This window comes from Seriola dumerili, unplaced genomic scaffold (assembly GCF_002260705.1).
Source record: "Seriola dumerili isolate Sdu_G_001 unplaced genomic scaffold, Sdu_1.0 BDQW01000040.1, whole genome shotgun sequence".
NCBI lineage: Eukaryota > Metazoa > Chordata > Actinopteri > Carangiformes > Carangidae > Seriola > Seriola dumerili.
The window spans coordinates 2370762-2396726 of NW_019174295.1; the positions used below are offsets into that span (position 1 = coordinate 2370762).

General features: G+C 42.8%; 1 protein-coding gene across 1 annotated transcript in view; it reads left to right on the top strand.

The window, feature by feature from the left end:
* The window catches only part of LOC111217118 (protocadherin-16-like), a 70464-nt gene extending 53780 nt beyond the window's left edge, over positions 1-16684 (top strand). The window contains exons 9-28 of the mRNA XM_022738842.1: positions 235-331; positions 460-617; positions 2899-3339; positions 3453-3748; positions 3883-3998; positions 6115-6354; positions 6986-7111; positions 7260-7469; positions 7930-8186; positions 8280-8486; positions 8622-9018; positions 9114-9227; positions 9346-9557; positions 9666-9817; positions 10300-10430; positions 10581-10867; positions 11520-11661; positions 11802-11973; positions 12060-12469; positions 12586-16684. Of these exons, the coding sequence (XP_022594563.1) occupies positions 235-331; positions 460-617; positions 2899-3339; positions 3453-3748; positions 3883-3998; positions 6115-6354; positions 6986-7111; positions 7260-7469; positions 7930-8186; positions 8280-8486; positions 8622-9018; positions 9114-9227; positions 9346-9557; positions 9666-9817; positions 10300-10430; positions 10581-10867; positions 11520-11661; positions 11802-11973; positions 12060-12469; positions 12586-14633 (6213 nt within the window). The 3' untranslated portion in view covers positions 14634-16684. The remainder of the gene's footprint in view (positions 1-234; positions 332-459; positions 618-2898; positions 3340-3452; positions 3749-3882; positions 3999-6114; positions 6355-6985; positions 7112-7259; positions 7470-7929; positions 8187-8279; positions 8487-8621; positions 9019-9113; positions 9228-9345; positions 9558-9665; positions 9818-10299; positions 10431-10580; positions 10868-11519; positions 11662-11801; positions 11974-12059; positions 12470-12585) is intronic.
* Positions 16685-25965: the final 9281 nt, after the last annotated feature.

Below are 25965 nucleotides of genomic sequence, written 5' to 3' on the forward strand. Positions count from 1 at the left end.
GCTGCTTCGGCAGATGAATATTATAGTTTATAATGATGAGCAATAATACCTTGTGATTTTTGCAATACGTATTTGACAATAAATAACAGTCTCTCAAACTTAGCTTTCATTTTTGAAGACTCTTAAGTCTGATCCTATTATGTATGTGCACCACTGTGTTTCCTTTCGCGTTATAAGAGGAATATATGGAATATATAAGAGGATAATATGAATAACAATGCTTCTCGATTGTAGGTGATGGAGGGGCTTCCATCTGGGACAGTCTTAGGGACAGTGTTGGCCAAAGACCCAGACGAGGGAGAGAATGGGACCATATACTATTCTTTATCAGGTGAGTGTTGCAAATTCCTCCTACACTTTTACACATTTCAACATTCACATTATCCAATTGTTATATAGCGTTTCATCATCATTACTTTTACTTTGAGCTGACATCCTTCTCTGTTGCATCCTCTGAAGGCCCCAGAGCAGAACGTTTCTCCCTCAACCCAACCAGTGGCGAGCTGAGAACCGCCTCCCCTCTGAGGTCGACAGAGCGAGCCGAATACGTCTTCACTGTGACCGCCGCTGACCACGGCACACCAGGCCTCAGCTCCACCTGCCAGCTGCGTATACAGGTAAACATAATCTGTACATTTTCTAACCTACAGCTGCATGCACATTTTCTTGCCTCTCAGAAACATTTCTAAGACACTCGACAATTTTAAACAAAGGCCAATTTTGGTGACCAGGCCAGAAACTGTCACATGTACACATTACCTCAGTCCTTTTGCATTCCTTGCTGCGAGTAATTTCCTCAAACTGTGCACAAAGCGAACAGTATAACTGTCCTAGGAATTGGAAGAGTGGTAAATATGAGAAGGAGAGAAACTGAACCTGGGCCTGTACAAACAAAATCATCTATCCAATCTAGTGTGCGTTTCCTGCTCCAAAGGTTAGTAGGGTAACCAAAACCCAAGGTGAGAAACCCCGAGCTGCAGGAGGAAGCTGGTCTTGACTGAGTTATTGTTCTGAACTTTCTTTTGGAGGGTCAATCCTGCATATCAACATACAATATCAGGAATTTGACATCAGGAAAGAAAATGTTCTGCCACAGAGGCATTTAGCCAGAGAAGGGTGGTGGCTTGCTTTGACTATGGAGCTTTTAGCTCAGTGTTCTTTATGTGATGTGATTTCAGAGAGGAAAAGGATGCTAATTACCGCAGGAGCGCTCGCCTTAGATGTTGCTCGCGCCCTCCTTGTGCGACACTGAGATTAGACAGAGGGGAAACAGGCACCTTGGAATCAAATGCTCCCAGATGAGATTTGATGAGAGCCAGCTGCATCAAATCGCACAAAGAGAAAGGGAATACACCACTATACGGTAGCAGGGAGTGATACGTACGCGCACACAGACACGCTCGCTGCAACGGCACATTTCAAACACTCTCATGAGGTAACATTCCCACATAATGATTTTGAGATAACATTTCAAATAGCTGTGGGTGAAATCAGACACAGGGATATTGTTGTACACCACAAGTACTTCAGTGCTCATGCTAGCTGGCTCGTATGCAAAAGGCATTCGGGGAAAGCCAAGGTAAAGTACAAGTAGTACAGTTTCTGGCACCACCTGGTAAAGCATCACATTCAAGATAGCTGAAACTCTGTGATGTATTTGAGCAAATGACTTTAAAAGAATTCAAGACTTTCTCGAACCTGTAGTCCTGTCAGCTTTTATGAAAACATTTGCAGATTAAACACACCACGAACCGCAAGTGAATGCAGTCAGTTCTGGCTGAATTTCACTTGAATTTCAAAATCACTGCCCCATTTTGTTTTGAGGTGGACTGTGACCGGCTTGCTGCATCACTACAATGAAACACAGAGGGAAAAAAATAGAACATGGTTCAATTGAATAGCTTTTTGTCAGGAAAAAAATGGAGTCACAAACATTGACATATGGTCTGTAGCACGTTTGAGCTGCAAAGGTTTGCACATATAGGGTCAGTCAGCACATAAGGCTAAACTATCCACATCCACACATTTTCCTCTTCTTCTAAGTTTATCCTTGCTATTCACGCTTGCTACAGACATCAGAAAGATGCAATTCATTGCAAGAGATCCTGGTAACGAAAGCAAAGTGTGGTGTGTGCATGGATTTTTTTTTTTTTTTTTTTTTGATGATGAAACCAGACCAAATCTGCTTATGTTTGCTGTCTCTGGAGCTCTTTTGATCTGTCCCAGAGCAACACTGAACCCTGAAACTTGCTCAAAGTGGCGAAAGGCCCTTGGCACGTGTTTGTTTCCTATCTGACCACACTGCTGCAGATGGAGCGCTGCACTTCTTGCTCTGCATTATTTCAACTGGAATATTTACACTTTTCCCTCCCATCACACCCTTCATTATTTTGACACAGATCGCAAATCCTGTCTCTCATCTTGAAGCCAGAATGCCACAGTGTCGAGATATTTACGGGAAGAATTGAACATAATGCCTTCATGCACAATGAAAATGCCTGTGAGGGTTATTATAGTAATAACAACAAAACAGACACAGACTACAGCCCAAGGCTATGTTTAGGGATGGGCTCGGGTGAGAGCCATATAGCTGCATTGTCTGCAGAATACCAAAGGAAATAAGATCCAGTAACATGAACAGCACAGCACTCGCCTTGACACTTTTTTTCCTATGCTTGGTTACAATAATACTATTTATATACAGTATATATAGAGTGAAATGTTTTCACTGGGTTCTTTCAGTCTGTTGTGGGACACAGGGACGATTAAAGACAAGGATGTCAAAGTCACTTCATTGTACAGATTTTGTTATTGATTACTTGCATGACACAATCTGAATCATCATGATTTATTCAAGTGATTTCCCACTGATTCTGATCCTGGTTTCTTTTCCTTCAGGTTCTCAGCTCCTCCAAGTCCAGCCCCAAGCCCAACATCCTCTCAATGACCCTGAACACAGTGGAAGGGGTCGACCCGGGCTCCATCATTGGCAGCGTCCGCCCACATGACAAGCATGACTCTGCTATACTGGAAGGCCAGGTGACCTACCTGGTAGTAGGGGGCACGGACCGGGATGGGACCTTCATGGTGGACCGTTTAAAGGGCGATGTGTACCTGGTGCGCGAGCTGGACTTCGAGAAGGGGTCGAGGTACACTCTGCACATCGAGGTGTCTGACTTCTCCCAGGTGTTTCCCAGCAGCCACCTGGTGCACCTGGATATCAACGTGCAGGATAGCAATGACCACGCCCCCCAGTTCACAGAAGACCCTGTTACAATCGTGGTCCCAGAGAACATGGAGCCAGGGGCTTCCATATACACCTTCCAGGCTGTGGATCAGGTGGGAAACTGAAATTATTTATCTGTTATTTACATTATTTACAACTATTTACTTTTTCCTTTTTTCCTGCTGGATCAAAAATTCTTCTAATTCTCGTGCTTTCTTGTTTGTAGGACGGCAGTGGACCCAACAGCGAGCTGCGTTACTCCATTGAGCACCACTGGCCTGACACGCCTGACCTCCTGACCCTTGACCCCTCCAGTGGAGTCCTGACCCTGGGGCAGAAGTTAGACCGTGAGTCCACACCCTCCCTCTACCTCGTGGTGCGGGCCACGGATCAGGCAGTGGATCCCTCTCAGAGGCGCTGGGGTTCGGTCACTGCCCGGGTGTTTGTGACGGACGAAAATGACAACGCTCCAGTCTTCAGCTCTCCGTCTGCGGTCAGCGTCATGGAGGACCAGCCTGTGGGGTGAGTGGCGTGTCGGACTGTACCTTCGTGCACATTTCAGTCATGACTTTGACAGCTTTCAGTCATCAGACGACACAGAAATCGACTTTCATGGCTCCAAGCTTGAAAATTATGGTTTGTGTCTTTATTGACAGGTTTGTGATTTTGTACGTGATGGCTCGAGATGCCGATGAAGGTGAAAATGGCCGGGTGTCATACAGAATCCAGACGGGAAACAGTGCTGGTCGCTTCAGTCTGAACCCCAACACTGGTAAGCTTATTTTTAGGGTGAGACACAACATCTAAAAATAATGTTAAAATCATGTAACAGGAGACTGGGGGATTTCCCCTTTATATACAGTATATCCAATTTACACTCCATCAAGGGATGATTACAGTAAAATTCACCACATCATTTCTTGCGTCTACAATCCTGTTTTGAATGATTTAACACTGCAGGAAGTAGTAGTAGTATGTGGCTATTTTTTTCTGTGGGATTTCATGATTGATAGATAATCAGTATCCCACCCATGGACGCCCCCTGGATGAACAAAACTTTCCAGAAGATGGTAATTATCCACTGAAGTGCTGCGTCTACAGGGTCTCAACTGCTAAAACACTCATAACCCTCATAACCCTCTTTTACTAGACGATCTTTCAATGCCTTTGAGCAATATTTCACTTGAATCATGCTTTGGTGTTCTTTCCCTGACGGATTTGTTCATGGGAACAGATCTTTATTTGGGCTAGGGACGCGGACGGCCTTTGATATCTTATATATGTGTATGTGTAATCTCTTCATCACTGGAGCTGGGTGGTGTGGGCGTGCTCAGCTCTGGCTGAGGTGGGATTAGGAACCGTAAGACAGACCTTTAATGCAGCTTCCAGATGGAAGAAAGCCTTTACTTCATTACTGTCAAGTGTCTGGTGCATTTGCAAGGGCTGATTTCACTTCTGGTTTGTTTCTCAGACTGTGTGGTGCTTATGGCTTAAGCTTATGGTTAATATTAGCTGTAATAGCAGATTAGCATTGAATTGTGAAGACATTTACCAAACCACCGGGTAATATGGGGGGGGTATCATTAGCCTGATTACTGCCTATAAATTATATGTCTGCTGTGCCAATATTACATTTCTATTATTTCATATTACAGCTGCTTTACTGCTGGTTTTATGAACCACTTGAAAGCTAATGTTTCCTATATTTTCCTTCATTTCTTCTTAACTAGTTTCAAAAGTAGATAAAACATTTTATTCATGAGAACATTTGAGAACATTGCATATATATTTATGGATGCAGCACTGCATTAAATGAGAGATTCTGTGTTTTCCTGACATTCAGTATATAATATTAGTAGTATTCCCTTTATTATTTATAGTAGTATTCCCTGACATATTTAGTATTTTTGGAGACCTTTTGATCATGGATAAAATTTAAATAAAGTTTAATGTGATTACGAACTCTCTTGATACTATATCAGTGACAGTAAATTGGCTGCAGAGGAGGATGATGTAGTACAGGTTTGCATCTGTCTGTGTTTTTGTTTAAAACATGGGAGCTAGCAGGACTTCACAGAAACATCCGAGCCACAGCCTCACAGAACAGTTAGCACACGGTGTATGTGTTTGGCACGCTGTGGCATCAATACACTGCACACATCTCTCATGCACAGCGTGCCAGCTAAACTTGTACACTTGCTGTGAACTGTACACACGCACATGCACACATTTTATATTTCCTCTCATGTTGGCTGACCCTCCTTGTAGTCAGGGTGATGACATGGGTGTGGGATATAGACATAAAAGGTAGAAAAGTAAGTGGAGCCAGAATGTGGAGGTCTGAGACTATCTGAACCAACTTAATTTACATAAGTACACACACCAGCTAATGCTGTGCAGATTTAAAGGCTAACAGATACTGTAATGTTGCACAGAGACATGGAAAAAAGCAATAACTTAATTGTAGGGGAGGTCATAGGTTGATTTTAGTTGGCGACTATGTATTTCCAGGTTGTAGTCTGGATACTGCATGTGCTTGCTTACATTCCTGTGCTTGTGCTTTGCAGTAATCCTACATATTAACTGATAAAGCTCCGCATTTGAATGCATGTTCAAAGTGCCAGAGGTGAAGAGCTGGCATGAAGTAAGTGTGGTATCTTGCTTACTGTGGAAACTCTCATAAAGCAAAGCTGTAAAGGTTTTTTGTTTTTACTGGTGCTCGAGGGCTACAAATACTGCCTCTCTCAGGTACTCAAAATTACATGTTTAACAAATGCTATCTAAACAAGCTTGCACACACATTTCAAGACCAAAAGGATTCAAATGAGAATAGATATTTTCTCTAAAGTTCTTGTTCACTGCTCACTGAGTATTTTTCTCTTTCGTAGGCTCTCTCTCCATCCTTAAGGCCTTAGACCGCGAAGAACAGGAAGTCTTCAATCTGACCATCGTGGCAGAGGATCAAGGGATACCACAGCTGTCCACCTCTCAGGTGCTGTGCGTGCAGGTGATTGATGTGAACGATGAAGCTCCGGTGTTCCAGCGAGCAGAGTTTGAGACCCAGGTGCTGGAAAACCGAGGACCAGGAACAACGGTGCTGACAGTGACTGCCACTGACAGGGATCAAGGTTGGTTTAATTGGTTTATTTCAATATATAGAATAAGTATAGTGAACAGGATAGAGGCATACTGTAGGTACTGCAAGAGAGTGTGGAGATGCAAACATGTTCTTATGTTAGCAGGGGACTTTTCATTACACATACTTTATTTTACCCAGATTTCCTGCTCCATAAGTCCATAATATATTAAGGTCTGTAGATTCAAAGAACAGTTTATTCTTTTTAAGAACTACAGATCAATTCAAGAAGGAAGGATGTAGAACAAAGTCGAGATCTGAAAGCGTTAGGTTTCAAAATTCAGTGCAGGGGGAATGACTTAAAAGGTACAGCTAATACACAGCACTTACGCCTCTAGTAGGAAGGCCGGGGAACTCAACAAGAGACATAAATGTGATTCAGAAACCACATGACTTTAAAACAAACCACAAGCTCATACTAATGAAAATGTGTGGCTACAGTCATTGTCCAGAGCCTTATGTTTCTGGAGCTTTTATTAGGATTTGCTAATGGCTCTATGCAGCTGTGGATTCATCATATCATTTCCTTATTACAATGAATGTAGCCTATTTTCTTTATTGCTTGTTTTGTAGTGTGCGCAGCCTATTACAGTTTTTATTGCCTGTCTTGTGTTTTAATGCAGGTTCTAATGGCCAAGTGACGTACGGGGGTGTGACAGAGGAAGGCTTCATCATCAACCCTGTGACAGGAGCCATCACCACCACGAAGGAACTGGACAGGGAGCTACAGGACCACTACACTCTCACTGGTACTAAAATATCTATTGTCTTACACAGCTCTATCGGACCTGTTCTACACTATTGGAGCTCATTCATTCCCACGAAGCACCTCGAGTGCGTCACTTTAAACTTTTGTATGGGATCCAACATCTCATCATCTGAACTATCTCTTACCAGTGTATGCCAGGGATGGAGGGCTTCCCCCTAACTTTGCTAAGGCCGTTGTCCGGGTGGAGGTGCAGGATGTGAACGATAATGCTCCAGTCTTTGCGAAGCCATGGTACGGACTGGAGGTGCCGGAGAACCAGGCCCCGGTAGAGCTTTGCTTTCTCAAGGCTACAGACCCTGATTCGGGTCCCGGTGGAGAGCTGCAGTACAGGATTACTGGTGAGAAACAGTGTTATGTGTCTATCCCAAGAACTTTATTAGAATGGATTTAATGAGTGATTTAGTTTACCGCAATTACTGCAATTGCTGTTTTGCGGTCTGACTGCTGTGTGAAATAACAATGTCTCGTGAAAAACTGTGAATTTTTCTCATTTTTGGTGTTTTTCGGGCTGGACATGGTCACATTTATATTTATAGATTGTTGACAGATTATAGCAGTTGATACATGCAGCATTTTGACTAATGCACTGCTTTTGACTTGGCTCTATTCCTCCCATTTGAAAGATCAGAACTGGATATATCTAACCTAGGTTCACTCCTGACATTCTTCTGTCTTATTTCAAATATAGTGCATTCCATATCACTGTCTGGAGAACATTCAAACTTTGACTTAAGTGCAGAGTTGGCACATGTTCTCCGTTCTTGCCTTAATGATTTTTCTTTCTTCTGCCACATTCAGCGGGAGACCAACATGGAGATTTCCAACTCGACGCCAGCACGGGAGCCCTGTCTACCTCACGGAGCCTGGACAGGGAGACGAGGGCGGAATATACTCTGGAGGTGGTGGCCACGGACCGAGGCAGCCCCGCTCTCAGCACTACTGTCACAGTGGAAGTCAAAGTGCTGGATGTCAATGACAACAACCCTGTCTTCAGCAGAAGCAGCTACTCTGTGGAAGTGTCAGAGGATGCTGCAGAGGGCACACAAGTGTTGGAGGTGAGCAGGAATGGGAAGTAAGATGATTAGAGAATTGGAAATCTCTACACAATGTTTTAGTTTTATAAATATACTTTATTTGTCTGTTTCCAGGTGTCAGCCACAGATGCTGATGAGGACCTGAACGGGAAGGTCCTGTATTTCCTTAGCCGAGAGACGCACGGGGCGTTTACTGTGCATGAGAACACTGGTCGTATCACCACAGCAGCACCTCTAGACCGGGAAAAATGGGCGTCGTACAGCTTCCAGGTGTTTGCTGTTGACCTTTCACCTGCTGCACCCAGGAACACTTCTGCTCAGGTAAATGAGGTTGTTGAAAAAAGTCTTGAATTTATAATTCTCATGCTGGATTTGGGAGTATTTTTGAGTATTTTTATGCTTGTTACATTACCGATCAATTTCCCACTTCACCCACATGTGACCTCTTCCTCCTAGGTGACAGTCACCATCCTGGATGTCAACGACAACACTCCTTTCTTCATCCAGGATCCGCTGGTCATTGAAGTGTCCAGCAGGCGTTCCCAGCGGGTTCTAGCCACGATGAAGGCGGAGGACAAGGACTTTGGAGCCAACGGTTCTGTGTTTTACCGTTTCGCTATGCCAGTGAAGGGTTTCAGCATCAACTCGCTGACTGGAGAGATCCAGGCCACTGAGCCGCTGGGAGATCTGACCCAGGCTCAGAGGACGCTGATTGTGGAGGCCATGGACCAAGGGAGCCCAGCACAGTCTGCACAGGGTGTGGTGGTGATTTACGTGAAGGAGGTGGAGTACAATGGCATTCGCTTCTCCAGGAATGCCAGAGACGTCAGCCTACAGGAGAACGCTGCAAAAGGTTAGACGTTGATAGATTCTTATTAGGGATCAGTTTGAGATTTCTCTGCTGTCACAGTTAAAGAACATTTTCTCTTTTCTTCTTCCTAAATTCAGGCACCGCCGTGGCTCAGGCTCAGGCTCAACACCCAGATGGTACACGTAAGGGTATCAGCTACAGCCTCTTCAGTGGGAACAGAAAGCAGGCGTTCAGCATCAGCTCCTCAACAGGTAAAACTCACAGTAAACGTTATGTAGACTGTAGATCACAAATAAGATGTGGATTTTTAAAAAGTTGTATACACAAACGTCCACGCTTGATGACCTCCTGATCCCCATTTTCCTCCAGGTGAAATCTGGGTGCAGAGCTCCAAGGGTCTGGACTTTGAAGACACCCCCAGACTCCGTCTAGTCGTGAAGGCTGAAACCATGTCCTCCACATCTTTCATGGCTTTTAACTTGATCCTGCAGGATGTCAATGACAACCTTCCTCGCTTTCAGCTGCAGAATTATGTAGCCTACATGAGAGAAGCACAGGGATATGAAATGCCTATCATACAGGTACTTGTATATACAGTACATACTGCACAATAAAAAACACGGATTGAAGAGCATAAATAAATTCTCATTCTTTCTTCTTCTTCCCCTCCCCTCCACCTTTTTTCCCAGGTGGTTGCTGAGGATGTTGATCAGGGCCAAAACGGTCAGGTGACCTACTCCATCCAGTCATCAGGCATGAGCGGCCTGTTCAAGATCGACCCGATGACAGGAAGCATCACCACGGCAGCCATCATGGACCGGGAGATATTTACCCAGACCAAGTGAGAACAGACCTGTGGTTGAATAAACCATTCTATGTGCACGTTTTGAGGATGGATTTATATTCTACCTGCAATAACTGATACTGCATGGTGGTGTACAGAAAAAAGTCCCATTACGTTTTCACACAGGAAACATATATACATATATATATATATATATATATATACATAGGGGGAAAAAATTAGATGTAGCACATCGTGAATCATATTCACTCAGCTAGTTTGTGTTTAGATAGCTGGTGAGGAGGTTGACGTAGTCTGCTGAAGATATAAGCCCCATTACACACTGATATTTACATGCCAGATGTATCAAAGCTGCAATTTCAAAACTCTTGTTGACTGTAAACTTTTTATACCTTTTTGTGTGTTTCAGTAGATATGCATCCTTTGATATTCCTTTTACACTTTCTCATCATCAACATTACAATTCAACTTTGACATGTAATAGGAGACATAAGACCTATTTTTTCTCCCTCCTACAGGCTGGTAGTTACAGCAACAGATAGAGGAAGTCCAAGACTGGCTGGTTCAGCCACACTGACAGTGATCATAATTGACCAGAATGACAATAGTCCCGTTATCCCCTTGCCCCAGGAAGTCCGCATTCCAGAAAGTAAGTACTTTATTTGCAGGGAATGTGCAGGAATTTCATGCTTTCTGGTTATGTATTTTATACCGTGCACATCCAAGGATGTGTAGTTGAATGTTCAAAGTTGAATGCAACTTAACATGTTTTTGTTCAACTTCTCTCTCTGTCTCTCAGATACACTGATTGGCACAGAGATCACTCTTGTGACGGGTAATGATGTCGACTCCAGTCCCGCCCTCTCCTACACCTTACAGCTGGACCCAACGGCCTCAGGCAAGTTCGGGATCCACCGCTACAGCGGAGGCGTGTCACTCACTGCCCCTCTGGACTTTGAGGAGAAGACGTGGTACACCGTCACAGTCAGAGCCACAGACAGCCAGCACCAAACTGAGGCTAACATTACAATATTGGTGGAGGATATTAACGACAATGCACCCGCGTTCACCCATGATCTCTACCAGGTAGGACTACTTTTAAATTAAACTAATCTGTTAAAACTAAAATTTATATTCAGGGTGTGTTTCTTGCAAAGTCCTACAAGCACTTTAAAAGACAGCTACTTGACATTCTTGTCACTACAAATTGTTTTGACTGTGTTTTTGTTGTAATGTACATCACAAAATACAGCGTAGAAAAAAATCGGATGTTTTTTGTTGCATACTACTTGCTATCTGAGGAAATTCACTGAATATATATTTCTTCGAGTTTGTGGCTTGTGATTTGTCTGACTCCAGCAGACTACTTCATCGAGAAGTGGAAAATTGCATTTGTAGACATGTACATAGTAACACTGTAAAAAAAAAACAAAAAAAACACACGCATGTACATTCCCAAAGTGCGCGCAGTGGGGGTGATAAAAGTTAACTACCTAATATTGACTGGGGAAAGGTTGTAGAGATGAGCCTCTATAATATTTAGTACTTTGTCCCAGGAAATGACCTCAACATGAGCATTAGTTCAGGAAAAACAGAAACTACAATATAAAATGCAAAGTTTAGTGCGTGTTGACCTCGTCACCATGAGAATTTTATTACAGTATTTATGTGTGCTGTTGTTTTTTGGGTTTCTCTGTACAGATGCTCAAGTGTTGTTTTTGGTATCCTTGCACCACAGGTATCTCTGGCGGAGCACACGCCACCAGGAAGTGCAGTTGTCACAGTAACAGCAACTGACAGGGACTCTGGAGACAATGGAAAGATCACCTACAGAGTGATGTCATCAACCCAGGACGGTTTCTACATTGACCCCAAGAACGGTAAGCAACCTTTTGGCTTCCTTGCTGATATTTTTTAGCTCATTAAAAAGTTTAATTGAAAGTAATATGTAATAGATTACATTTTGGAATTAAAGTAAAAGAACAATGTCTGACTTCCTCTTGTTGCTGTCCGTATCCAGGAACCCTGTTCATCAGTCACAGAGCTGAGTTTGACCCTGAGCGTCCATCAGTCAGTATTGTTATCGAAGCTCGTGATGGAGGATCGCCCTCACTGTCGTCCCTGACTACGGTCCAGGTTCAAATCTCTGACGTCAATGACAACGCTCCTGTGTTCCATCAATCTGAGTACAGGTCAGTCTCCATTCATTACACGCTGGGTGTTTGATGGTGTAACCTCATCAGCTGTTCTTACATATGTAATATTCTTCTGTCTGCAGGGCTACCGTCGCTGAGGACACCATTCCAGGGTCAACAGTATTGACGTTTGAGGCCTTTGACAGCGACCTCTCGCGAGAGAACTGCGGCTTCGACTTTGCTATCGCCAGTGGAAATGAAGGAAATGTGTTCCAGATTGAAAGCAGTGTGCGCTTCCTGGAGGGGCGGGGCTTTCAAACTGTCGGGACTCTGCTGTTGGCCGAGGGTCTTGACTTTGAAACCAAGCCACTTTACAACCTCACTGTGGTAGTTTCGGACCGGGGCGTGCCCCAGAGGAGCTCTAGTGTTGCTGCGGTGATAAACATTGGTGATGTGAATGATAATCCTCCAGTGTTCAGCAGAGCAGAATATACCGTGTCACTGAGTGAGGGAGCTGCCGCTGGGACTGAGATCATACGACTGACTGCTACAGGTGAGCAAGTCTTCTCTTTTTGTCTAGGTATCACATTTCCTCTCTCTTTCTCACTGTTCCTTTCTTGCTTTTTCTCTCAGTTAATTAGTTGTACTATGTTGTTGTCTTTTTGTCAGACCCAGACTCAACCCCCAATGCTGAGGTCCAGTATACTATCAGCTCTGGTGATGAGGTGAACTTATTTACCATGGACCAGTGGACCGGAGCTTTGCGCCTTCAGCGAGCACTCGATCGTGAGCACCAGTCCACACATATTGTCATCGTTCAGGCCACAGATGGACAGGGACACTTTGCGCTGGCTCCAGTCGTTGTTGAGGTCAAAGACATTAATGACAATCATCCGTTCTTCCCTGTGGAAGTCCTGACAGCTAGTATTAGAGAAAACCAACCAGCAAACTCAGCTGTGACTGTTCTCCACGCCATAGACCACGACACGGGGGTTTTTGGTCAGCTGAAGTACTACATGGTGGAGCGGTCCAGGGCGGGAAAAGACAGCTTCACTGTGGACCAGAACTCGGGAGAAATCCGAAGCAAAATCGCCTTTGACTTTGAGAAGGTCAACTCCTTTAACTTTGTAGCAATCGCAGTAGATTCAGGCAACCACTCAGCCACTGTGACTGTGCAGGTGTTTGTCACAGGTGAGGATGAGTATGACCCAGTCTTCACATCCCCTGATTTCACCTTTGAAGTCCCAGAGGGATCCAAGAAAGGCCAGAGCATCGGCCAGGTCCAAGCGAATGATGAAGATGGAGGGGTGGATGGTATTGTTCTCTATTCTCTTCCCACCAGCTCTCCATTCTTTGATGTAAACAAAACTACTGGGGTGATTTTCCTCAAGCTGGACAGCTCAGGCAGCGGTAGTAGCAGTGGGTCGGGCCGGGCCAAAAGGGAAACCAGGCTGATGACTCTGGATGTGAAAGCTCACAGTCCTCTGGATACATCTCGCACTTCTACAGCCCAGGTCTCCATCGATGTCACAAACACCAACTTTGGCCTGGCTCCTGATGTCAATATCCTGCTGATTAGCATCATTGCCGTGTCCCTCGGTTTCATTGTATTGCTTGTGGTCATGGCTGTGGTGGTGTTCCTAGTCAAGTCACGCAGGAGAAAGAAAGCGCAGGATGCAAGCAACAGAACTGCTGCCTCAGGAACTGCTCTGCAGAAACTGGACGATTGCAGCTCAGGACCTGGAGGAGAGAGGATCTACCACCAGGCCTTGCCAGGCTATGCTGGAGATCAGGGTACTGCTGGTGGTGGTCCTTACACCAGAGGAGGCTCTCTGGATCCCTCTCACTCCAGTGGAAGAGGATCAGCTGAGGCGGCGGAGGATGATGAGATCAGGATGATAAACGAGTACCCGCGCGTAGCCTCCATCACCTCGTCCATGCAGGAGCACATCTCGGCCAGAGGACCGGACTCTGGAATTCAGCAGGATGCTGACCAGCTCTCAGATATCTCCTGTGAGCCTGCAGCTTTGGAGGGCAGCACCTGGTTCAAAGGAAAGAAACTGGGAGGCAGTCTCAGTGGGACCTTGCTCTCTGGCCAGCTCCCAGTCTATAGGGACGAGGGAGGTGGGTACCTGGGAGTGGGCCGCGGCCTCAACATTTCCCTGCCCAAGGATTATGCCTTCCCTGAGGATGGTAAACCTTCAGTGGATGGTTCCCTCACAGCTATCGTTGCCAGTGACGAGGAGCTCCGTGGAAGCTATAACTGGGATTACCTGCTCAACTGGTGCCCGCAGTTCCAGCCTCTGGCGAATGTCTTCACAGAGATCGCCAGGCTGAAAGACGAAACTGCCCAGCAGAGCCAGAACCCTCGCCAACCCTTCCAGCCCAAGCCCAAAATGGATCCCAAACCTAGAATCGATCCCCCACCACTCATCACATCTGTGGCCCACCCAGGGGCCATGTCAGTTCCACCCAAGGTCCCTGTAATTGGACGGACATTCCCCCACTTGGCCTCACTCCGCAGGTCCCCTATCAGTCACGAGGGATCCATTTCATCAGCAGCAATGTCCCCCAGCTTCTCCCCGTCTCTGTCCCCTCTGGCGGCTCGATCTCCAGCTGTTTCTCCCTTTGGAGTCACCCAAGGGCCCTCAGCATCCATGATCAGCACCAGGGAGCCCTCTCTGGACCAGAGTCCTGATCATGAGATGAGAATATGATGGAAAACTATTTAAGGAAGAACTTTTAAGACAGACAACCTAAACAAAGCATGATAGAGCACTCCTCTGGCAGTTCTTTTTCATGGAACTTTAGAAAGCAAGTGGAGGTGTCAGTTGTACTGTCATTCTCGGAAAATCATTGTTTTCATCATGAGAATGAAGGTTTCACAAACGTCCAGTGTTAAAGAGTCCGACCACAGGAATTTCTGGGACAGTGGACACACCAACAAAAACATACTTAACCTTCTTCTGGTAGAATATTTGCATCCTTTGAAGTACTTCCGTTGGTCGGCAGTGTTACAGGAACACACAAAAGTGGAACATGTGCCTGGGTTGACAGGACCAGCCCACTCTTTCACAGTGACGCAGGTCTCCACGAACTGATCGGGGTTAAGAGGTGAACCGACCTCTTCATGGGAACGTACATTCACCATGCCCTGCAGTCAGAGATCCCTTAGTGTGTAGATAGATAAATGTGTAGTTTTCATGTTACCTCGCTGGCTGGCCAGAGAGTTAAGGATCCCGTTCCTCTCTTTGTGTCTGTGGACATTTTTACACTCCAGTATTAAACTCATGTAGCGGCTGCTTTTAAAAATGGCCACTGGACATGTATGTGAATCCCATGGACAGACAGACGGTGTGTGTGTTCACAAAGACACTGATTCATTGAATTGCCAATGCATCACACAGTGGAAGAGCAATGGAGATTGTTGTTGTTTTCTCACCAATTCAGGTGACACTTCTTTTGATTTTACTTTTATTTTTATATATTTTTATATGAAATTATGATTTCAGATTTCCAGAAATGCCATTATTCCACACGGAGAGGTTATTGTTTTTGTGTATTTGCATATATGTATATTTGTATGTATGCAGACGACATTATGTACTGTATGTGTCTCCTAGGTTTTTAGAAACTCTTGTGACAGTTCTGTTGTGAGTGAGAGGGAGACCTTTGTGTTTTTAGCATTATTTATATGAAAAGAAGACTTGCTGCCCCATTTCAACAGTAGGAAATCGAGCGCAGCTCACACTACGCTGCGTTGTTACCTTTTTTTTTTGTCAAATTGTAGATCGTTCCAAATCCAAAACAGCAACTGGATGAAAACCTGTGAAGCAATCTAAATGCCTGCCTCTCCAGCAGTTCAGCACTCTGTTGTTGTGTGCAATTATGCACAACAGCACATCCCCTTTGTTTTTCAGGGACGGCTCAGTTTGCTGATCACCTCTGTGTCTTTGAAAAAAAAAAAAAGTGCTTCCTAAAGTCAGTTACATCAGTCATTAACTTAAATGCATTTTACTGTGAAGTTGTTCATCTCAGCACAATGGAAATAACATGCAATGCACAGGCTGGGATTCTCGTAGAAGGAAAGTGGCATAACATTGAGAATTATAGCACATGAGCCAGACAAGTGGGAAGCAGAAGCCTGAACGCATGAGCCCTGATGAATGTACAAGGATTTAGCAACCGGTGCAGTATTTATTTCCATGTTAACTCTTTGCTCTGTGCGTTTTATTTCCATGATTCACACATCAAGGTTGTCACTGACATGATGAGGTGTTTTCAGGTTCCATGTGTTTAACTCGTCATCTGCACCTTCTCTCTTTTCTCTCATCATTCAGATCCAGTTTTAGCAATCTGCTGGTGCAGCAAGAGGCAAAAGGCTTTATGAATGTCTTTTTCATTCTTCCATGTGTATTTTCTGGCCTGTTTGTAATCTTTTGGGGTAATTGCAGATTGGATGTCCTCTTGTTTCCGAGAGATGGCTTCTACCTCTGTTCTTTGTTCAACATAACCCTACAAATCGCTTCATGCAAAGCCGGCACTGGTTCAGCGAAGACCTACACATGCCATGAGCCAAATTCCAGCACAACATGTTCTCGCCTCATAATCATGCTGTCTCAGAAACATTTCTGTATTGGAGGACCTCCATTTGGAGTTCAGTCTGAGATGAATGCCAGTGACTGATCAGTGGAGCAATGGCAGAAAAAAAAGAGCTGTACATGTATTTAAAGCAAATAATAAATTCCTACTGATCTCTTTTGACAAACTGGAGTCAGACTTCATCTTTTTCAGAATTCAAACCAAGACTTGGAGTGAGGAAATTAAACTCTGCTCTGGTTATCTAGGCGGTGAGAGGTGGCTTTGAAGATCTCGTATTAAATCAAGTCATTTATGTGGAGACTATTGCCAAACGGTTGGACAGACATGGCTTTGGAAAGACCTCATGAGGACAGCTGTCCTTATGGGGACAGTACCCCTTGTAAGGAAAGCAGGCCAGGAGACAGAGCTGTACGTCCAGTATGGTCACTATCTGGCTTTTAGGAGCAGCAAATGTTCACCTAAATGTAGCAAAAAACTGAAAAGAAAAAAAGAAGGTACAATAAAAATGTTTAAAACTAAAATTAGATGTTTGCAAATTAAAATAAGTCATATATATAAAAAAAATATTACTGTAAAATAAAAATAAAAACCTATTTGATTACTAATGATACGCATTACAGAATAACACCAAACAGACAGATCTGTACACTGAACCCCTGACTTGACAAAATTTGTATAGCTTAGCTTAGCTTAGCTTAGCATCATAGATATGCCAACAAACCAAATGTATGACATTTGAATTGTTATAATGAATTCTGATTATCCCATCCAACGCCCTCACATATTTGTTTCTCACTAACAACTATCTTGGGATCATTTTGTGGGAAAAGTATTGTTGTCTCAAATCATACAGTAAAGGTTAGCCTTTAGTGGTGTGGCAGAAACCTGAGCTCTAGTAGCCAATATCCAGTCAATGGTGGATTCAGTTCTTCCAGCTCATATAAAGGCATATGATGTTGACATAGCTGAATAATTACAAAATGTTTATTTCATATGGAGCACAGACATGTTTGTATAGCTGCTGGGGATTTCTGCCTCATTTGGTCATCACACACAGTCGTGCAGTGTGTTATGTACAGAAGGAGCTGAACATAGATTTTGACAAGGTGTAAAAGAAAGAGCCAGAGACAGAAGCTCCTGTGGTACAAGTGAGACAAGCAAGACATCTTGTGAAATGAGTGGCGATGATGAATTGCACATTTGAAATGCAAACCATTGCATTTGAATGTTGACATGATTGTGTTATATGTATATATTGTGATTGTTCTTACGTCTGTAGTCAGCTGAGGTACAACTGTACAATTCAGGGAATGGTTACACATGTACATTTGTTCTGTATTATACAATTGTAGCTAACCTGGCTAATTTAAAAGCATATTAGCTAAACTATAGTAAAAGAGTTGTTGCCTTCATTTATAAGTTCACCTCAACACAGCTGTGTTTACAGCCTGCTGTCCCAAAACTGCTTTTGGAACCTGCTCTTTCACTAACCCCACACAACTCCAAATAATCACAAGCACACACATTCTCATGCGCACACAACCTTAGAGGCTACTACACAGTGACACACATGGCCCACAACAATCTCCCCAGCTGTTTTTGGCTCAGGTCCAGCTCCTACAGGCACATACTTGGCAGGTTTTTTAGTTGCAAAATCTGGGAGAAATCTGTCTGAAGCAGAAGTCCATCCCCTGAAGACCTCAAGAAGATGTAAGCCAAATATGAAATCCTTGGTACAGTATGATATTTGTGTGTGTGTGTGTGTGTGTTATGTTATGTTATGACGTATTGTAAAGGTAATCTGTGAGACAACTGGAAAGGCACAATGAAGTGCCACATCCCATGCTTCAGATCATCAAGTAATAATCGCCCTGTTATTGGAAACCTCTTGAACCCTTGACATGAATGTGTTATCATGGGAAAGATTACCAAGACAAAACGTGGAAGTATATTCACTTCAAGATCCACTTCAAATCCTGTCAAGGAGCTATTTGTGAGTTTTGTTATTGCTAGCTAGGATTAACACCTATTTACTTCCCAGTCTTGCCAAGAGCTTCAGCCAGCGTTGGATTTACAATACAAGAGTGTTCAAAAAAACACAGCCCTACAAGGTAATAAATCTTAAAGGTAAAAAGAATAACAGACCATTTAGGCCAAAGTACCTTTTCAAACAGATTTTAATCAAGTGTGAAAGAATTCTGAAAAGGTTTAGACTTGTAAGCCTATTCAAGTACAATTCGAGACTTTTGCATTATTCCAAAATGAACATTGGTTTTAAAAGATAAAACAACACTGTAAATAGTTTATTGGAAAAAAGGTTAAATAGAAATGTAAACTAACTCTTGTAATATAATAAAATGTAAATCATATTGCCGACTAATCTTATCATTTTACTTTGTTCTGTGTTTCTACTGTAATTTGTAGTTATTTTATTAATAGGCCTTTATAGTTCATTTTTTTTCACTAGCGCCCATAAACCTATAAGGAAAGCTGGGAAAAATGTGCTTTAAGTCTTTAATATGAAATAATAAAAACATACTGAAGCATTTTGATGCCTAAGAAACCTTTTCGAAGCGCTGAGGTGCCCAGCCCCCCCTAGTTTGCTCTGATTGGTCAGGGGAGATGTCTATCAACAAGCTAGTCATTCAGAAAAGCTGTGAAAAAACAGGCTTTTTCTGATAGAGAGAACATGTCATTATGTCTTATGCTTGGTAACGCTTGCTGTCTTCCCCATGGATGTACATCCACGGTCCGACCCTCCTGAAGTGAAATATGTAGATGTATATATGTATGAAATTTAAAAGCATTTACTCCTCAGAACACATTGAGAACCTTGTGATGGCCCCTTGCACGGGCCAGCGGGCCATGAAAAGAGGGAGAAGAATGTAGACAGACATACTTGTGACTAATCAGAGAGCTAGAACAAGCTGCTACGCTGTTAAGACCTGTAAGTGAGTGAGGAAGGTTGGTTGACAGCACTTCAATGCTCAAGCTACAACATAGTGTTTAATGCACAACTGAATAGCTTTACTCTTACAACACATTTTAGTTCATCACTGTTTTCCCCGACAAGTGGGAAACAAATGAAGATTTTCAGTATAACAGCATCACTTTTAATGGCAGCTTTTGGTATTAGTTTAAGCCTAATTGCCAGAAAAGTCATCTCATGAGTTTGGAACTGAAGTGAAGGCTTAGGAAAAACACGATTATGTACTTTGATAAACCTTATTCTCCTGAAATGTCAGCACACTCTGTTAAGGAGCATGTTTTCTTTCCCGTGGGTCTGGGTAATCTGCAGCTGCACTCTCTGGGAATCAAGCCTGTAAACATCATATTAAAGTTGGCCAGCGCTGCAGTTAGTATCCAGGTGCTCTTTCATTCTGACTTTGATCAGTTCAGCATCATTAAATGATGGATCAGTGCATGCACGTAAATGCACAGCTACTACAGAACAAAATAGCCAATACATGCAGCTGGTAAGTATGAAGAACTGTGCATGGTATATTAGAGAAAAATATTGCTGCACTGCACCCGGTTTATAACAGTATTCATGAATGTAGGTCAGTGCACAGAAAGAGAGAGCAGAAGAAAAAAAAAACAGAACAGAAATAGGAACAGCCCTGAAAGTAACAATCTTTATTGTAACTTTTAACTGAGGTGGAGGTACTGCAGGGATTTCTTGAAGTGCAAGTTTTGTATTGTGTGTTTGATGTTAGTTTGATTAAAAAAATCTGCAAACAGCAGAAAAATATGAATAATTTCCCCTCGAGGATCCCCATCTTAATGCTTGAATTTAATTCACTCTGATGAAATACTAATGAAACGAAGCTTTAAACTAAAGGCTGTTTTCATTCAAAGTCTGTGAGAACTTCCACTGGATGGCTAGTCAATTTTGTATTGCAGTTTACACTAATTTTGTTTCTCTAATAAGTAAATGGAAAAATGAGAGAAGTTAATTATGCTGATGGTAAGCTACACTGATCATAGTGTTGGATTTCATTCCACTACAGGAACTGTTTTCATATGTGTAGCCCAGTGCTTTCACTTTATGTCTTCTTTGTCTCTTGAAGAGCTTGCCAAAGTTTGAAAAGCTATTCTGTAATGTTAAATATTATGTTCTCTCTGCTTGGACCAAAGTTTTAGTGTGCATTTAGGGGCACATTATGGGAAATGTGGGATCCAGCGTCATTGCTGCTTGAACAATACGAGGGACTTAAAGTCATGATATCTCTGCCTCTGCTGCACAGATTCTTTTTTGACTCTTGTGAGTTCCTCATGGAAGTGTAATATTTAAACCCCTTTAAAAATCAGTCCCACTAAAGATGTTTAAAAGGTTAAGACATTTTATGAAATAAAAGGTTAATTTAGTTTGTATTCTCAAAGATGTCATCATTTTGCATTTCATTTTATTTGAGTCAACAATGTGGTACTCCCGTGAAAGGTTAGATAAGAATACCTCAATTCCAAAATCTATTCATGTCCTGTTCATCCAGAAGTCTCTTTGAACAGATTCCCAGAGCTACAAACAAGACCTGTGGAAGTTGGCTAAAGCGACTTCTGCACCAAGGTCAGTCGGGCCACAGTGACTCTGTTCCCCCACCCCAGGAAATTACCATGAACACATACATCCCTACACAACGATATTTAAAGGCTCTCATCAGTACCTCTGGTGCCAAGATCCAGTTTCATGCTGTTTATCATTTGTTATCTCTGCTGGCAAAGGAAAAGCTTCTCGCTGTTTTCCACTGCTGGGCTGTTCGGGACATGTGTGTATGTGCGTTCTGTACGCATGTGTGCAGAGAGAGTGTGATGTTTGTGCACACGTTGTGAGCTACGCCTTCCCATTTGCGGTCTGTTTGCACTTTAATACTGTCATGTGGTCAAGTTCCAAATATCAACTTTGCCAAACAGCCTAAATCGATCACCGTGATCCAACTGGTTTTCAGAGAGTTTCGTTAACGCAAAAAGTTGCAATGTTCTTTCAACCCTCATTGCAAACTCTAAATTTACCAAACTTAATGCAACTTAAACCAATATGGAGTTAATTTCTGTCTCCCTTTTGAGCTGGGCCACTTGCGTGACTCACAGGATTCGTGGAGGAGAAACAGTCACTGGGGCTCTTTGGCTTGCGACCTTGGAATTGCTATTTTTAGTGAGTTTTCACTTTTTTTTTTCTGTGGCATCAAGCAGAGAAAAAATGACAGGAGAAAGGAGCCAGCTGAGTCAGTGTGAGCCTGGTTCTCATTTGTGCTGACCTTGTGTTACAGGACTCCTTTACTTGTGTCACTCACACTTCACACACTGCAGGACGGAGGAGGGAGGAGAGTGAGGTGGAAGGGAGTACGGGAGAGATGGCAAGGGAGACTGACAAGGAAAAACAAAACAGTTTACGACTGAACTTATCTGGACTCATATTCAGCCAAATATACGGGTCAGTATTTGAACTCTGCTACATTGTTAATTAGTAAGAAATTACAAGAATTGAAAGGAATAATCCCCCTGGGAGTTTGGTGCCATTTTAGCCTTTCTAATTGCAATTCTGACTAAGTGTTTAATGCACGTTGTTTGTGCATTGTTTAAAAATAGCACTATTAATCAAGTTCTTAAATGTTAAAGAAACAAATTGTACTGTGGATTGCAGCACGGAGCAATCAGTCAGCAAAACCAAAATATGAACGTATGAAAAATTCAATGTTCCTCTCAAAAAAAATGCTCATTTCCCCACAGCTCCTGAATGTGTCCTCGTGAGAGTGTGCAGGTGTCAAATACTCTGGTGAGACCCCGAACGTTTCAGGTTATGCTCAGTCGATCAATCTGCTGGCTTTTAGGGCTGAAAGTACCTCAGGCAAAATATGAAATATGAGCTATGTCAAATTGAGCCACATGTGCAAATGTTACAGCTACGTTGAGACTCTGTAGCATTTAGGCTGCGTTATTGTCTAGAGCTGCATCATTAGACGATCATGTTGATGTGTAAATATCAAGTAACAAAATACCTGTTAACACTTAGAGCAGTTTAGCTTCAGGTTGGAAAATGATCACACACCAAAACTGCAGTGTCTTAATGTTGTTATGACAACATTAAGATTTTTGGGCTTAGAAATACTTTTTTAGTTTCACACGTTCCTAAATTAAAAAACATACTGGCAACAAATGGATCTCGGTAATCTGGAAAAATAGGTTTACATTTTAAGGCAAGACAATGTAACCATTGCTGAACATTGCCCTCTTGTGGCCACAAGTGGCAATTACAGCAAAATGGTACAGTACATTTCCCTCCATTTCCCACTTTTCTCGTGAATCAGTTGATTTAAATGGGCAATACTTTACTTTAAAACATTCAAAAAAATTGACTAAGATTAATAGCAGAATAAAGAAATGTTAACATTATGTCAAAGACATATTTTGTTGTAGAGATATCTATTTAAGTTAGCATGCTAACCAGCTAGCCCCGGCCCACCCCGTCTCATAAAACCACTTTGTACCTCAAAAGGTGATGGTGAGTCGCTGTAGCATCCAGTCTGCTCTCAGTCGGACTTTCCTCAACTCTTTCCTCAGACTCAGCCCTCAACATCATGTGTGGTAGCTTGCTGCCATCAGTGTGTGAGCGTGTGCGTGAATGGGCGAATGAGTCGCAATTTGTCAGGGTCATTGGACAAAAAAGCGAGTTAACTGTGACATGATTAACTTTGATGTGACAAGTTAGAGCTTCACAAGATACGTTCTGATTTTGTGGTGTTTTTCTCAAATTTTTTCTGACTGTAATGCTGGAAAACAATATCTTATTATCTTGAGATAACAAGTAGTGAACATAATGGCAACATCAAAGTGTCATTACAGTAACATACATGAACATCGTGTCACATATTAGGGATACCTCATTCTCTCTGGCAGTGACTGCATGATGAAAAAGTCTGATGGTCATTGAGTTTATTAAAACAAAATCTGGAACAATCGTTCGACAGGATAATTACATTGTGATCATGAGCTTATGAACCTAAATAAATTATCAGCTATCACAGCCACTCTCAGCTTCCATGGTCTGCTGGTAATCTGACTTTTATTACTTTTTTTTATCGGTAGCATTTTAATCTTGTGCTACTAACCCTTTTGTTTGTTTAGGAGAGTTTACTTATTTTAGTGCTAAAGATCTAGATTGTATAGATTGTAGATTGATGTACCTGTAAATTGAATTGCCAGTGGAGTAAGGTCAGTAACAAAACCAGGTACATCATCAAACAGCAGAGCCCCAAACAGATTAAACCTTTGACATCATAATCCTCCATAGTCGCCATCCACCGCCTTTACTGATTGTGAGGAATGAAGAGCTGTAGGCCATTTATTCATGATCTCATGCTCTGAGCCTGAATGGGCCATTCAGCTCCTGCGCAGGTTGCGGTGCCGCCAGCCAACACATTATAGGGTGGGGTGTCTCTCTAGTTAGTAATTCTTTATTTGCATGAATTACGGACCATGGTTACTGAGACAGAGTTCAAAGGTCATGTGGATGGCACCCAGTTGGAAAGTACGGAGGAAAAGGGAGGGAAGCTGAGTTTGCCAAGATTATTCAATCTTCCCTGCTCTGCAGAAGTCCTAATGGACTCCATACCTTTCTCTCTCTCTCATCTCTCTCATCTGTTTCTCTCTCTCTCCCACTGTGCATCTCTACAGCGGGCAACTGCAGCAGGAGAGCTGGTCCCGGTCCGACTGCCTGTCAGCCTCTTAGTCAGTGAGCATTGTCAGAATGTCAGCACAGCTTAGTCTGAGTTCACAGTGAGGTTCGGCGTCCTCACTTGCCTTTTTTTCTTTATTTGATGTTTTTTTTTTTTGTCCTGTGTTTCTTTTATATCCATGTGTCAATTATGAAACCTCACCATTTCTCCATCTACTTTTCCTCTATCCACCCCACTGTCACAATAACCACCCCCCCCCTCTCTTGTTCTCTCCCAGCCTCTTCTCTGCCCTCTATATTTGTGTCCAAGATGTGAGCCAAAGGTCTGACACAGATACCGAACTTAAGAAAACACTCTTGGCCCTCAATCAGGAAGGTTAAACCAACACCATAGGCAATGAAGGAAAGGAACAGGACAACAAAAACCACTTCTTCTCAGCACTGCAACACCAAGCCTTTAAAAGGGAAAAATTGTAACTGTGGTTGAGGCGAAATATGTTTCACATTACAAGCCATTATGCTGATTTATGATTGATAGATTGATAGACTGCGAGTCAGACTTTTTCTTAAATGGAAAAATTCAATCTATAATGCTGCACTGAGACTTTTCAGCATTTTAAAACACCACAGTTGCCCGTTTATTTCCCCATGGCTCCGCGTATCACGTGTACACGTTTTTTCCACTGTGTGCGCAGAGTATCCCAAAGCTCTGTAAGGAGGTGCAGGTCGCTGACCCCCTCGCTGTCAAGGAAACGTTAAGGCATTATCCTCCGCAGATTTTTCAAATAAAAACAATAACGGCGAGCTTTACTTGCGGGGTTACAACTGACATTCCATCCGGATTATTTGTCTGCTACTCACTCCTGAGCGAAATCTCACGCATGTAAACCTCTGTAATGGATTCAGTAAGAGCAGAACAAATCAACTGAGACATCCGATCTCAGAGCATCCACTTATTGTTTTGCATTTTGGCCGTGCAACGTAAAAACAATCGCAGAAAGTATTCACAGTGTGCAGGTTCTTTTTAAATTAATTTCCCATTTTATTCTCATCTCCCATGTCTGACAAGAGTTTATTCAGAGGAACTCTGGCCATGCATAATTTGTTTCCTGTAGTGAACCATCTTACGGTATTGTTTTGTGGAAACTTCTGTTCTTTCACTTCTATTATGACTCTTCTATAATTACTTGATTTATTCGCTGGCATTTGTAAACAGCTTCTGTCTTCATTTAAATTCTCTGCTTGGCCGATACGTTGCCCATCAGTCTGAGGCAAGAGTCTCTCCGAGAGACTATGAGAAGTGCAGCTGTTTTATGACTTGGGTAATAGTGCAAAGTGCTCAGATACAGAAACAGTCAAAAGTTATATATCCAGAGACATAGCCAGTGGTTCACCCTGTAATCATCATAATTCACAAGTGTTATGAATATTACTTGATAACAGGCCATAGTGGGCAGTTAGGCAGCTCTCTAATGCTTGGTGCAGTTGTTTTACTGCTCTTACTTTTATTAACTTTGACACTCGAATCCTTCGAAAACAGAGCAGTCAGTGTAGCCACGGAGATGCTGCTTCACATCCAACCACATGAATCTTAAATTTGAAACTACCATGTGTTTATGATGATTTGCATTTAAAAGTTAAAGCCATGTTGGTCAGAGTTCTGTTGGAGCTGATTTTGTCTCTCGTTCACTTCATTTTCTACACTTCATGATTCACGATTCTCCTATGAACTAAATTCATACGCAACTATTCTGCAGCACAGCAGCTATTTACAT